The 15,325-nt window shown below is 41.3% G+C and overlaps 1 protein-coding gene across 3 annotated transcripts in view; it reads right to left on the bottom strand.

The window, feature by feature from the left end:
* The window catches only part of LOC113543513 (roundabout homolog 1), a 193,568-nt gene that overhangs the window by 16,728 nt on the left and 161,515 nt on the right, over window positions 1-15,325 (bottom strand). For 2 of the 3 annotated variants that reach the window (XM_026941778.3, XM_026941780.3), the window contains 12 exons: window positions 11,032-11,040; window positions 10,617-10,741; window positions 9,444-9,615; window positions 7,878-8,083; window positions 7,696-7,777; window positions 7,320-7,485; window positions 6,447-6,613; window positions 6,125-6,246; window positions 3,812-4,046; window positions 2,610-2,731; window positions 2,175-2,346; window positions 879-1,076 (listed from right to left, as the gene is read on the bottom strand). In XM_026941778.3, the coding sequence (XP_026797579.3) occupies window positions 879-1,076; window positions 2,175-2,346; window positions 2,610-2,731; window positions 3,812-4,046; window positions 6,125-6,246; window positions 6,447-6,613; window positions 7,320-7,485; window positions 7,696-7,777; window positions 7,878-8,083; window positions 9,444-9,615; window positions 10,617-10,741; window positions 11,032-11,040 (1,776 nt within the window). The remainder of the gene's footprint in view (window positions 1-878; window positions 1,077-2,174; window positions 2,347-2,609; window positions 2,732-3,811; window positions 4,047-6,124; window positions 6,247-6,446; window positions 6,614-7,319; window positions 7,486-7,695; window positions 7,778-7,877; window positions 8,084-9,443; window positions 9,616-10,616; window positions 10,742-11,031; window positions 11,041-15,325) is intronic. The other variant, XM_026941779.3, reaches the window with a different exon arrangement.

The raw sequence follows: 15,325 nt of genomic DNA, 5'->3' as shown, positions 1-15,325 counted from the left end.
GTTTTAATATTAATTCTGATTCTGTTTCTAATATTGATTCTGGTACTGATAGTAATTCTGACTCTTCTGGATTCTGTTTCTGATAACTGATTCTCACTCTGATTCTGTGTCTAATAAAGATTCTGTTTTTGTTTCTAAATCTGATTCTGGTACTGATAATGATTCTGATTCCAATTTATTGATTAACATCATGTTTAGCACAATAATGTGTTTCATCCACTGTCTTGTTTGGTGACAGCATGAACTGAATGAACTGAAAGACTTCAGGTGAGCTGTCACATTAGGCCAGCCGACTCAGGTTCTGCTGCACTAAACACAGTTCTCTAGCCATGCACAGAAATGTGTATTGAGTGTGGTTTGTAAGTGTTCCATGCTAAACTGTGTCCAAGTGTAAGTGGACCTGTTATCTTCTGAGTGCAGAAGCTCTACAGCGGAATAATGGCTAAAGAATTTAATCAGCATATCTGAGAGAATACAGTCTGAGTAGTAAGTGCTGGATAGGAATACTGGCCAAGAGTACTGTTTGTCAGAGGGTGTAATGACCTTAACACAATAATACACCTGATTTAGGATTCAGGGAATAAGCTGAAAAAGCGGTGTCCAATCGCACCAGTGTAGCTAAATATTTTCATTCCAAACAAAGTAGAAGTTAAGATCAAGACCAGTCGATTAAACCAACAGGGTTTAAGAGGAATAGGGTGTGCTTCCACTTGTCCTTTAATTTGATATAAAGTCATGAACATCACTTCCATTTATATTTCAAATCAAATAATACATTTTTGTCATTATTTTTAACGTTTATTACATTTCTGATGTAATCTGCACCAACAGCAACCCTACTTTGAATAATTACAGCAATAAGATTGCCAGCCACACACCTTTACGAATGCCAGCATAGCTGCTGCTGAGGCCGCTCCTCTTCTTCCGGTGCCTATACAGCCATACGCTGAAGACCATGAGCACCACCCAGCAGGTGGCGCCGATGCCTGCGATGAAAGCAGGCTGCTTCACCACATCAGAGATGTTGGAAAAAGTGTCCTGGTCATCGAAACTGTCCCACACCTGGCCAAATGAGTCTGCAAAAAGGCATGTTGATATTAAACATTAATGAGAACCTTTAATATGAATCTTTATGTCAGATGGAAATGTAGAACACAAAGTGTTTCCACTCACAGCCTCTAAAACATAAGTGGGCTTGATTAAACATACCAGATAAAAGAGTCGATAAATACATAATGGCACCTCAATGATAAGTGCTTCAAGGTAACAACACTCAATTGTGTACTACAGCACTAAAGTGTTCTAGTTTAATAGCTCTGTGTGTGTGTGTGTGTGTGAGTGTGTTATATTAGTTGTGTAACCTACAAAAGAACTGATAAGCAAGGCTAGAATTATTTGAGACTTGATTAAAATTGCAGGAAGTGTTGTAAATGCCAGGCTAGTTTTTATAAAGACCTGCAAACAGCAACAGTTCAAACCTGCTAAAAATGTACATAATATAAACTGCACAGCCAGTGTATACACACTATATCAACCCGCCTCTAGCTGCTACAGTGCCTTGCATAAATATTCACACCCCAGTGGAACTTTTCCACATTGTGTAGTCTTACAGATTGGAACTGAAATGGACCTAAATGTGATTTTTTTTCTTTTTAATTTGCAAAATATAAAACATTATATACATAAGTACCTTTGTTAGCTGCATACATATTGACCACCATGGGTCAATGCATGGGTTTTTTTGGGCGAAATTTCAACATTATGGGCTGTTTTATGTAGAATCATGTCATATAATCCAAATGAATTCCATCCACATTTCCACAAAATGTAGAGGGGGGTGGGGGGTGGGGGGGTAATACTTATCCAATACACTGTAGGTGGAATGGGAGACAACTGATGACCAGATAATATTTGGGAGGTGGGCTATTCTCAGCATAGCATTCACACTGATATGGCAGTTACAAGGTAGTGTGTGTGGCACAAACACTTGTGATCCTGTAGTTGTGCTACATTCAGTAATTGTATTACAAAACAGAGACACAAATAGTTGTAGCTAATAAACCAGTGATAAACCAATGTATGATTCCAAGCTTTCTCAGATAAATAATTGGTACAGAATTTTGCTGCATTTGGCAGTTAAGAATCAAAGACATATGAAGAATGTGTAATCTAACCCAGCTGAAAGAAGGTGACATCACTCTTGACCCCTGGCCCAGCTCCATTGCTGGCAGCGACCTCCACACTGTAGCGAATGCCAGGCGACAGACTGGGGATGACCACGGAAAAAGTGGAGCCGTCCACGGTACGGTTGACATGGTATCGACTCTCATTGCCTAGGCACCATATCTACAGCAGATCAAAAAATGGGAAATATTCATCCATGATTATCAGCCATCAGTCCTCTAATTAGAGTTAATAAAACACTTCACTTATAATAAAACTAATATTAGTAAGCAAGCCACTCATTTACTTTTATAGCACCACTTGATCAGTTCTGCCACTAGGGGTCTGTATATCGCTTCGGTTGCATTTGATTGCTTCCTATACTTCCAATACCTACACTATATAGCACCATCTGTGGCCTGAGAGCAGTGATGTCCTCGTGTTACCTTGTACTCCTGGACCACTCCGTTCTGCTCCTCCTCTGGAGGTGGCTGCCAGGCGACCAGGATGGCTGTCCCGTTGGTGTCGCTTTTGGTGACGGTAACTCCACGCGGGGCGCCACTGGGAGCTGTGATGTTGAGGAAAAAAATATCCAGTTGAAACTAATGTTAGCCAACTTATTTTTCTTATTACATTCCATTTGGCCCCAGTTTCCAGACTATTGCATCAGATGGACCACCATGCCTTAAGATACAAGTGTGTCATTTCCTTTTCCTAGCTAGCATTGTCATGACTGCAGAGGCATAACCCAAAATTGATGAAGGAACTTTCAGGGCACACTTTTTTCATGCTGTGAGTTTCTTTTAAGTAATGAGCCTCTGCTCTCCTCCACAGTCAAACTGCTTTAAGTCTCCTTGCAGAGTTTTTGATTGCTGCAGTCAAGACTTCATTTTGCTCGAAAATAACAGTCTTGAATATTGCACTCACACAGTCTCTACAATTAACTGCAGACATTCTAGGCCTTAAGGGTCATATAAAACTAGAAATGGTGAGGTGAAGTGCAAATATGTATCTTTGACATCAGGAAATGTCTGGAGGAGTTCAATTTGCTGCTTATTCTTCTGGAGAATTAGAGAATTAAAAAATTAATTAGAAAGTTGCAGGGCTTGCGTGTAATCAGAATGAGTCAGTCTGCCTTCAGGCTGAGCAGTTTGCCTTCGTCACTTTGTTCTTAACTATAATTCAGACTGCAGGGATGCCAGCGGGCCAAGGCTAGGCTTAGCTGGAAGAATTTGCAAAACAATTAGCTACACAATTTGTACTTTGAACAGCTGAAATTCATGGCACAATGTGATGTTTAATATACTCACCACAAGAATTTCAAAACAACTGTGGTTTATTAGAACATACGCACACAGATTTACTGCATAAAACCGCCTCATTTGGTCCTTAGATGACCTCTGCGCTAGCCTCGTTAGTGATATCATCACAAAATGCATCATCTGCATTTCTACTTTATTACACAAGGCATTTCCACTGCTGCCGATAAGGCATGAGCTGGAATAATGATGAGCAGTCTAATCTAGCCAGTTAGTGGCGTGTAAATAACAAATGCAATGCTTGATGAGTGAGAATGATTGTGAGAAAATTGACTTTGCAGTGTTCCTTCACAAAGGACTTGAACTTGTTTGCTCATCACTGCACTCACCCTCCTCCAACGTTCTGACCACCTTCACTTCACTGTCAGCTCCCTGGAATTCGTCAAAGAATGGACGCACTTTAAACTCATAAGTGACGCCCTTCTTGAGTTGAGGTACAACAGCACCGTCCTCGCCAGGAGTGCGCACTTCAAACACTCCCCACTGACCACGGGGCTCGCCGGACTCCGATGATGGCCGATACATGACCTTGTAGCCCTGAATGTACTGAGACTGCTGCTCCACCTACAGAATGGGAAGAGAACAATATACATAGAGTCAAAGGCTAATACATAATGATTAATATAACATAGTAATACACTCATATTAATACACTCATCACATCAGTGACAGGTTTTACAACATGGGGTATAGTTAAAGATCAGTTATGTGAGGATTTAATGCTCATATTGCGCACATCAGTATTTAGACCAGAGATGTGACTACAGATTTAAGCACTATTTGGACAGTTGCACAGGATTTGCACATGCAGGTTGGAGTTTGCTGAAAACAGAAGTGTGTCACAGTCACATGATTTGCATTTAAGTGCATTTTTCTTGAGTGATATCAGCTTGAGTGAGGAGCAGTATTAAATCTAGCGTCACAGGTCAATATGACATTGAAATGTAAGTTTTGGACTAGGCTTACAAAAAAAAAAGAAAGTCAATATTCAGTACAACAAATACACTTGCATTACACAACTCTGTATATGTGTAACTTTTTCTGCATACAGAATTCTGCATTGATGTAACAACTGAATAATGACTAAATAAGACATGAGATGGTAAAAAAAACTTCAGTAAGTGCAATAAACTCCTATGAAAAACCTTCTATTTACGATTCGTTTGTTGAACCCTCTGGTCTTAAGCCTGTTCTCACAGACCTATGCTAGGATCCTGTCCAGAAGGACATAATTATAAACCACATGCGCATGCAAACAGCAATCTCAGCTCTGATAAATAACATGGCCTTGAGCCTCTGTGGGCTGGCGGCTTGCAAAGACAGGATTATCCTGTAGTCTATGAGGGTATGTGCATGTGGAAGAGCTCAGACAGAGTCCCGTTGCCCCTCCTCAATGCAAAACCACAGCATGAGATCACGATCACCAACGGCTCCTGATTCCTCTCACACTGCGACTGGTTAGCATACCGCCACGGTACACGTTCAACAATCCCAGCACACTCAAGGAGGAGAGGGCAAGCAGCATGACACAATTCCATTCAGGGAGTTGCAAGGTGGTATGTGGTTATTGGTTCTCATCTGTACCCAGCTGTTTCAGCTCAACAGGGGTATAAAAAATGCTAAAACAGTCGATCCTGCTTTGTGTAATATGAAACCGTTTGAAGAAGCCCGCACTCACTTCTGTGGCGCTTTGGAACAAAACCACGGCCATATATTATCAACAGAACACACTGCTGCCTAATGAGAAGGGAAGCTTCCTTTCCTTTCCTTTCAAACATCCAAAAAAAGGCCCAGCCAGATTTCTCAAGGGGTTGGCCACTCCCCCACTCTAGCACTGCTAAACTATTTACATTCTGTGTCTGCGTTTGGAACGGCTGCTCTGACGTATGTTTATGTCAGCTCATTCATCATGATGAACTCGTGTCCGTGGGCCATGGAAAGGCTGACAGGCCGCGAAGCAGAGGGCGCTTGAGAATGTTTAAACAAACTCTCCTGGTTGCGCTGATAAAAACTCATTTTGTCAGCACAGGTGGTCCCAACTAGGCCACAAGTGGGTATGCGTTAAGAGGACCTGCAGTGGGCTATCTGTAAAGCACAGGCTATTACACTAATACTGCTGAAAACACTGCTGAACACAGTGGACATAACTAACATGGTCTACAATAACAAAGCACAGGCTATTACTGACAGGCTTTTGGGCTAATAGGGATGTTTACATGTATAAGAAGAGAATTGACAGAGAAGAGAAACAGAGCCAAGCAAGGCCTCATGAGTGGCGCAATATTTTAAGCATTCGCCCTGTTGTTGGCGTCTCAAGAATTTGAAACCTGACAATCCATCCGAAACCAGAGACTAGTTGGCCTTCTGTCTGGGTGGAAAGGATGACCCATGATCCTGTCCCATATCATTCAGACAGACACTAGCCAATAGAGGGCATATTAGCTCATGTATGCAGAACAGGGTGTTTAGCTGCAGTATGACATTCCTCTCTAAGGAAATGTGTGTTAGCCCTCACTCTCCCAGACTGGTAACTGTTGGCTTTAGGGGAGGCACGTATATAGGCACACTCACAAAAGCACTGATGTGAAATCTAACTATGAGTAATGAATGGAATTGGAAGCAAGGTTGGTAGTGTCTCTCACCGTCCACTGCAATCTAACTGAGGAGGATGAGAGGATGGTGGGATTGTGCAAATGAACCACAACATCCCCCAGTTCCTTCTGGATCTGACGGTGGTCCACTCCCTGTATGGTGGGCGGAGTGTCTGCAGAAATAACAAAATAATGAAAATAAAGTTTGCAGTGACCGAAAGCAAAACTATTTGGTGAACAGCAAATATCAATTAATAAATCAATGTGTGTTTATGGAACAATCAAGAAAAAAAGTCTAACTGCAGTGAGCCGGTTCTCATCTCAGCTCTTACATTAACAGAAGAGAGGAAAGATGACAATGCTAGAAAATCACCTTGTGTTCGTATGGCATCTGATATAGGACTGGGGTCACTCAAGCCGTAAGCATTGGCTGCCCGCACCAGGAAAAGATACACCGCACTAGGCTTTAGACCCTTCAGCATGAACGATTCAGTCTTCACGTGGTCAGCAAGAGTCACCCAGCTACTCCCAGATGCATGGCTAGAATTACAGTGTAAGAGAGAAAATTTCAATTTTTACTGTCATCTCATCAGAAAACATGTATATAGTGGGCACAGTGCAGCATGCAAGATATCATGGATCTATAAACACTTCATTTCCCATTCCAGCAACAGCAGCAAGCAACCACTGACATTTGAATTGAGATTTTATCAATTTTTTGCAAAGTAGTTATCACCAGATAAAGCAGCAAATGCAAATTACTGGCTCCAGTAAACTTCCATTTATCAGTGTTTGATACGCAAAAATGAATGATAAACTCATAGCAACAGCCATCACTTTTCCATTGGTTTTTATAACAGTATTAATGCATAGTACACCAATAAACTGTATATATTGTGGGTATTACAATTTTATATTAGAATTTAACAAATGCAGGACACTGCAAACCCACAAGCAATAAGACCCCATACGGACTTGTTGCTTGCTACAATGCACACAATGCAATTTCAAAAAAAAAAAGTTACAAATACAATAAACACAATACAATGACATACGTATCTATGCAGTACTGTTTGAAAATAATTTGACTGTAAACCCTGCAGATGTAGTAGGATATAAAACACAAAACAAGCTATTTCAAATTATAAGCAGATCAGCTCAGTGAATCTCAGTCACCTTCATAGCCACTGACATTTCTGCCATCATTCAAGTGGAAAAAAAGCCTCCAAATACATATTCTATTCACCTAAAGGCCTCGATGACATAAGACGTGGGTGTGGCTCCATTTGTGTTGGCCTTCCATGTCAATGTGACAGAGGTGCGAGTAACATCTGTCACCTCGGGCTTGGAGGGCGCACTGGGGATCAGGTTTGGGTCTGTGGGTCTGCCAGGCTGGACCGCCACTCCAAACTCTGAAAAAGCCAAATCACACACATGTCAATTTCAAACACACACAAAATCAAGCCATTGATTTCAGATTTCTGCTTTTACCACTGGCTACTTTACAAGATAGCAAAGCTTTCATGTAGGGAAATTCCTGTATGAGTGAACTCTAATACCAAAAATGACAAATAAATGCTTTATATGCTTCAGTAAGCACACTATTAGGAGATAAAGATTACCTTCCACAGTCAGGTACGCTTTCCATGACGCCTCCCCGCTGGGACTGGTGGACACGCAAGTGTACACTCCTGTATCACTGAGCTGTGTGTCACAAACACAAAAACCACTGTGAAATGAAGTGCTTCTGCATAGCTGGCTGTGTAAAAGTGCACTGAAATGACATTAAAGTGTATCTTCCTACCTTGGCATAGCGGATCTGCAGAGCTCCGGTGTCCAGCTGGGAGATGCGTGAGTCGTGGGTGGACACAAGCACCCCGTCCTTCTTCCAGAGCACCGTTGGAACAGGAGTTCCGGTTGTTATGCAATTCAGCAACACCATCCCATCTACAGCTATGGTCTGGTTCTCTGGACCTTGTCGAATCACTGGAGGAGGCCGATCTGAGACCACTATTATGCATAGGAAAAATAAGAATGAGAAAAGCATGAAGATAACGAGGACAGGAAAAAAAAACATCAGGAGAAGAAATGGGGTGAGGTAAATAAGATGAGCTGAGGAAAAAGGCAAAATTAGATTTCTAAAAACCCTCCAGCATCTGTCTAATCATTTGGCTGCAGAATCTGGCCTTCACCAAATAACGTCAGAACAACTAATAAAAAAAATCTCATTTAGACACCAGGCTTTTACTTTCCCTACATCAGTGAGGAAACAGAAAAAAACATTATGACTCAAAGGTGGTGGTATATAGGGGGGTGAAGGGGTGGGGGTCACACCTGAAAAATAGCCTGAGGCAGAGACTGGTGATTATTAACATAGACTCAGAGAAGAAAAAGCATGGGGGAAGGGAGGAGGAAGCACACAGCGCTGAGTGCTTGACTAGATTCAATCAAACACGCTCCATCCTTGTTTCATTTCCATTAAGTGTAATTGAGTGTACACCGAGTATGGGAGTTCCATTTCGTGCCTGCCTATGTCTGTGCGGCAAATGAGCGAGCATTAAAATTTCCATATCATTACCCACAGTCCAAAAAGCATGCGGAATCTGGCGCTTCTTCTGTCACCTAGGCAAGCTCTGCCCGGTACCACCCTGGGCAATTATGTTCATTAAACTAATGTATGTACATCGCCTGCACGCATGCACACGTCCAGTCTGTTTTGATGCTGGTTATGCAGGTGTAATTACTTTCACAGACCTTGAAGGGTTTTTAATTTAGCTTTTTAAATAAGTGTTGTGATTATTTTTGCCAACCAGGAAAAAAGAGGAGACAGGGTCAGCTGGATATCATGCTTGATACCTAAAATGATTATGGGTGGTTTTTTGTGTGTCTGTCTTTATAAGAAAGAGTACATTGGTAAGAGGAAATCAAAGACAAGGACAGTGGGACAGTGAGAGTCTTTGTGTATCCAGTTGCCATGGAAACAGAGTATTTTTAAACCAGTAGGCCTGAGCCTCAGGGATGTCTTGTTTACTCCGAAAACCATTAGAAGGCACGGGAAATGCAGGATGACCAGCATACAGCCCAAAAAGCCAGTAAGCATAAAACCTCACAGAGCATTCTGTACTGTACAATGGCAAAGACGCAACTATTCCCATAACGCCGAATAGATAATTAAATCATTTCCTATGCCACGACTATGCAGTCTTTTATTTCTGCCACCAGGATTCCAAATAGCAATCCACAAACACACACATATGCACACACACACACTCCTCACTGCTGGGAAAAAGCCACCATTTCGGTCCCCATTGTCTTAATTACATTTCTTATCAGCAGTTACTGCGGTGTGTGTGTGTGTGTTTTCCCTCACCGTCTGTAACCTCCAGCAGGGCCTTGGTGATGACGCTGCCAGCGATGTTGAGTGCCTGACAGCTGTACTGTCCTCCATCGACACGTTGCACGTCTGTGATGGTGAGATCGCCTGTCTGCGAGACGGAGAAACGGCTGGAGGGCTGCGGGGGCTGGTAGGAGAACAGAAGGTTCTGCCAGTGCAAGAATAGCGGGGAGGAGAGAAGACAGAAACGTTTAAAACTTAAAGTCACTTTTAAACTTTCTAAAACATGTTTTTTATGATTAAACCATTTCATGAGAATTTATTTAATACCACATTTTTGGAAATCTTTGGAATATCTGAACATGTGAGAGGCCATGCTTGTTATGTCATAAAACATAAGAGCCTATTAGACTCCAGTATACAAATACATCCATGCAACACCAGTTTACAAGTGGAAGAAGGTGGGGTATTTTTCAATTAGCATATTTAGAGAATCTGGATTTCTTTAGAAGAGTAAAAGTTTGGGGGCTTCTGTGCCTTTCTCTGCCTGATTACATAATATAATAATGTAATAAATAGCATGCAAACAGTATATTCAAATCGTATCAAAATAATTGAAGCAGACAAAACAGTTTGTCTCTGGTTTAAATAAAGCATTCTTGAATTATAAGCGATAATTATAAGTGATAAGAATGTGATTAAAATTTTGTATTAGATTTTAGATTTTTATAATCAATCGAGCAAAAGCATTTTAAGCATTTTATTGCAGTTCACGCACTATTGACAGTTAAATACAGAAAATAAAGTGTTCTTTCCAATATCTAAATCTGTGTGTTTAAGGATTTATTCATTATTCACTCTCAGATGCTAATGCAAAGTCTGTATTTGTTTTACAGTTGATATTAGACAGTGTTAGTATAAACAGTAAGATGAATGAAAGTGGCCCATTTTAGATGTGTGTCATTTGAATAATCAGGTCACTTACACCTATTTCTTACTATTCCAGAGTACTTAACTTGAACCCATTTCTTGATACATGAATGAAATAGGATACTCAGGATTCTCTACAAATACTCTAGAATTGGAAATCCTTCAATATTGATGAATGGATGATGTTAATGAATCTATCAATGGATGAAAGATTTGTATAAGTGATTGAAAATCTGGCTCTGAGAGATGGAGCATGGTGGTGGGTATAAAACCTCTTACCTGGCTGCCCTCTCTCTGCCAAAATATGGCCGGCTGTGGGTTGCCCATCGCCTCACACTGAAACGTGACCGTTCGGCCCACACCCACCACCTGGTTGCGGGGCCGAATGACAAACGTAGGGGGCACTACACAACACAAGACAGCACAATGTGATGTTAATAACAAAATTAATAATAGATATAAAAGAAGCTAGGATAATATGTAAGATATAATCACAATGAAAGCAGAACTTCAGATCACAAATAAGGAGAAAAATCACTTTTACCTTTTTTATTCAGATACATTTTTTGATTTACCCATTAGTGTCAGAGTCAGACATATTATGGAAGATGGAAGATGATGATGAGACTATGATGGGAATTGACCAGTTCCAGTCACTACCTCTAGAGTAGATGGGTGGAGGATGATAACTTACCAGACATAACTAAAAGAGAGAAGAGAAAAAGAAAAAAAAAAAAACAGACAAAATATATAACACATTATGAATTAGGAGACACATCAAGGAAATTAATACTGAATAGCAGTGTTTGTATCCTGTTTGGTGTAAAACAGACACATACATTTATACATATGTGCTATTTGTCTGACTTTAATACCAAAAAAGAAGAGACAAAGATCTGAACTGTAAAATCCATTGAATTCTTAATAACGAAATTTAAACACCATTGAATTCAGAGCATATTATATTCATATTATAGCATTCTTTCATTCATTTAGTCACTATTTTATCCTGGTCAGGGTTGCAGTGGCTCTGGAGCCTCTCCTGGGAATGCTATGCTAGTAAGGTGGGAACACACCCTGGATGGGATATGAGTTCACTGCAAGGCACCACACACACTCATTTGCAATTTAGTGTAGCCAGTGTACCTACTGGCCTGTTTTGGGAACTGGGAGGAAACCAGAGAACCCCAAAGGAAACCCAAGTGGACACAGGAAGACCAGGATCCCTGGACTTGTGATGCACCAATGCTACTCACTGTGCCACCATGCCACACATCATATAGAGTACATACTGTATTATGAATTCATGAAATATATCACTTAAAAAAACACATCTGTACTAATTAGTTTTGAGTTAACCTCCTTGAAATTCAAAGTAGTTTTATTTCAGTGTTTAGACAGTCAATTTTTTTTTTCAGTGTTCACAAATTCAGATTCAATAATGCATTTATCATGTACCATTCAGGATCTCTCTCATTAAATTTCCCCAAAGATGTTGAAGTCACATTCAACCATCCAAACAGACAGTGATTTGTGCTACTGCAACTGCGCCGCATGGCAATGTCTTTTCTACTATCCCGCAACTCTGGAAAGTTGATGCAAGTACTATGTGTGAAACCTCGACATCCCAACTGCACAAACAGCACTGGTGATGTCGGAGTGACAGATCAAGAGCAAGATCTTTGTTGCTGTTGGCCTGAAACGAGGCCCTTGACCCAGCCCTCCCTATGTGGACATGTTTTTAAAGTGAACCATTTGATTAATATGTGAACAGCAGACATCAAACAAGTCAATTCCGTGCTCCCAGAGTGCAGTGTAGCAGGAAAGCAGACATTCCATTACTCGCTCTGAGCCTTATTAGTTCTGCAATTAGTCAAGAGGGTGTCGTAGGCCAGACTAATGTCATAGCCAGTCCCTTGTCCTGGCACAATGTGTGGTTAAGATACGCAGTGTATACAATGCTTGTACTTAAAGCAAAATAAATGAATGGCTGAGGTCAGATGTGTTGATTTGGTTATTCTGGGGGACTATAAGACCACATATGGGACATCTTAATCGATATTAAACTCAGGCACAACAAAGAAATCATACATAAAAAAAGTGTTAAAATGGCACAATAAGCAAGCAGCCCTTCAGTGGTACTCCCCCGGTTTATATTGTTCACGCTGGAACTGTGGCATGTGATCCGTGATGTGTAAAGTATGTTTATTGAAATAAGTGAGGCCCGGGGCATGAATTTCTCTGGCAGTTTTATAGAGTGATCCGGAGGGGGTGCCGGGAGGACAGACGGGCGTTTGTCTCCTCTGGCGCATACAGGGTGAAGGTGGCACGGAGGATAAAGGCCTTGTGTCAGAGGGTGGGTGTTAGAGGGAAACCGCAAGACAAGGCGCAGGTTGTTCAGCCCCCTATGAGACCCACTGGACCTGTGTTGCATTGGAAGGTGTGAAAAGCTTTGGCTGAGAGCAGGCTCGAGTTACGACCCCGTCTCACCCCTGGGATGTGTTTGGGCAGAGTTATGACACCCAAGTGAGGACATAAAGGCATAGGCAGTAGGGCTGCATGTGAGTATATGTGTGTAAATTCCCTTCCTGTTGGCTAGTTCATTTCCTTTAAAGATACTTTTCCAGTTGGACTAAAACATTCGCTCTCTCTCTTACTCATATATACACACAGTAACTGGCCAAAACTAGTCTTAGAACATGAAACTGTCACTAATGTTGTTTTAATGGACCAAGATTGACAATGTTACACTCTCACCTGGGTCACAAAAATCTCAGCCCAGCAAACTGAGCACTTTAATCAGAGTGGTGCCTGAAGAATAATTATGGCAGCCATAAAAGACCTAAGAGTTTTTTTTTTTCACACCACAGTGAGTGAGGTGATGGAAAACCAGAAAGCAGAGAGGAACGTGGGGATATTTGGAAGAAAAACATCTGCACTGGTTTTATGCTGTTCAATGGCGGATGACATGGCTGGTTCGGATTTCCAGTGCTGATTGGCGGCAACCATGACTGGGGGTAGCGGAGGAAAGCCCTCTTTCTACGTCTTCCTGCTCCAATCAGGCTGAACCAAGGCTTGTGAGTGTTTATTTTTTAAAGGAAACAAATGTACCAATTTACAAATGGTGGGGTTGCTTCAGTATGAAGAGCTACAGAATCTAATCAAAGTACATGGAAAAACAATTATTCTAACTGCATTACACTGCACCAGCCTTTATATATCATACAGAGAGCAAACTTAATATGAAGTGTGCTAAACAAATGGCAGTCTTTCATTATCAACTTTGCAATGAATTACAGACGATCTGATGCACCCTATATTTAATTAAACGAGGACTATAAAATTAAATTTGCAGTCATAGGAGCTTTGAGCTGTCTCTCTAAACACACACACGCACACACGCACACACACAAAGGCACTGTAATCTTCATCATCTCTGGCTGCATGTATCACTCCAAATGAGATAATCATTGCTGTTTGTCAGACAGCAGCGTTGTTATGTCTGTTTCCTCCAGGCTAGGCTTTCTTCTCTTCACCCTCGCCCTCATCTTGCTGTCTCATTCCACTGTTACCAACTATCTTAGTAAAGCAGGGAAAAATGCACTGAGAATAAAGCTACAGGGTGTTTGGATGACTTTCCAGTTCATACAATCAGACTCATTATCCATCTTTCCTTCTCTTCTTTCTATCTATTGCATTCGCTCTCGCCACTTTGCTGCTTCCCAAGTCTGGAATTAGACTGTGTAATTGGAAACATGCTATTTCCCCAGCATGGGACTGGGGCTTGTCTTTAATTAGGCCATCCTCCCTCCATGTGTCTTTGGCTGGGTGTCATTGGGGCAGAGCGTTGGAGGAGGTGGAGGAAGAAGAAAAAGAGGAGGAGGGTGGGGGTGATAGAAAAGCAGCTCTGCTCTCCAGCTCATTTCCTCTCTTCAAAGAGGAGCTGAGGGCTCTGCTAACGTGTCCCTCTCCTGCCCACACTCTCCCGGAGGATCATAGGCATGCTGCAATGGTCTTTGCCACTAAAACCCACTTCCCGTGACCTCCAGTGACACGGCGTACCTCAGCTATGGGTTCAAACGCTATGGTGGGCTTTTTGAGGCTACACAAATTACCAGTCACCACGCTGTGGGGAGACTGCTCTTTAACAAATGAATCAGTGAAGTAAAACAATTTCTGGACCAGCAAGCTTTCTGGAACAACACACACAAAAACATCTCAAGAGCTCCAAATATGTTCGCTCTCTTTTTTAATGGGTGTTCCACCAGGATTTACCATCCATGCCAGCAAATCAATATGAACCATCTTCAATCTAGTCACGCTTCTAATAAGGCAGATTTGAATAAGTAATTAATAAATAATTTTGAAACCAGAAAAAAATGCACTACTTAGAAAAAGTATGGTGTAAAAAATATTGTTAAAATAAAACTGTATGGCATGCCTTTATGTTTAAGCTCAAAATATCAATTCCATGTTATTCATTTTTGCTCATTTTTGTCAGATGCCAATAATTGTGAAATTGACTATAGACGGCAGAGGGCCATTTTCTTAAATTTCTTTTAAAAATGGACTAGCTGCTAACATCAAAGATTTCCTCAGTTGTTGAAAACCTTCATGATAGAGAAACACTGCATTGTAAGGGTTTCCTCAGGGGGATAGGCTGGAGAACCATTAAGGATTCTAGATTTGTTCCACTTTTCTAAAAGTGGTAGCAAAAAAGTGACAGCATCTCACTCACACACACACACACACACACACGCAGAATAATCCAGCCTTGTTCCACCAAATGTGAAAGCCAAATGTTGGTTAAAAGATCCACCAATACATCAAGAAAAACTTTGTTTTGTTTAAAAATAGCCCATGAATGCCACTCCATGATGCAGATCCTGGCTTGTCTTTCCTCCCCTATGCCGCCTACACACTGCTCTGTCAAAAATGTTGTGGGCTGTGCTGAGAGGTTGGGAACCCCTGCTCTAAAAGTCTGAGAG

This window comes from Pangasianodon hypophthalmus, chromosome 17 (assembly GCF_027358585.1).
Source record: "Pangasianodon hypophthalmus isolate fPanHyp1 chromosome 17, fPanHyp1.pri, whole genome shotgun sequence".
Classification (NCBI taxonomy): Eukaryota; Metazoa; Chordata; class Actinopteri; order Siluriformes; family Pangasiidae; genus Pangasianodon; species Pangasianodon hypophthalmus.
Note: the sequence above shows the minus strand (reverse complement) of the source record. Positions and strands in the feature narration are given on the sequence as shown.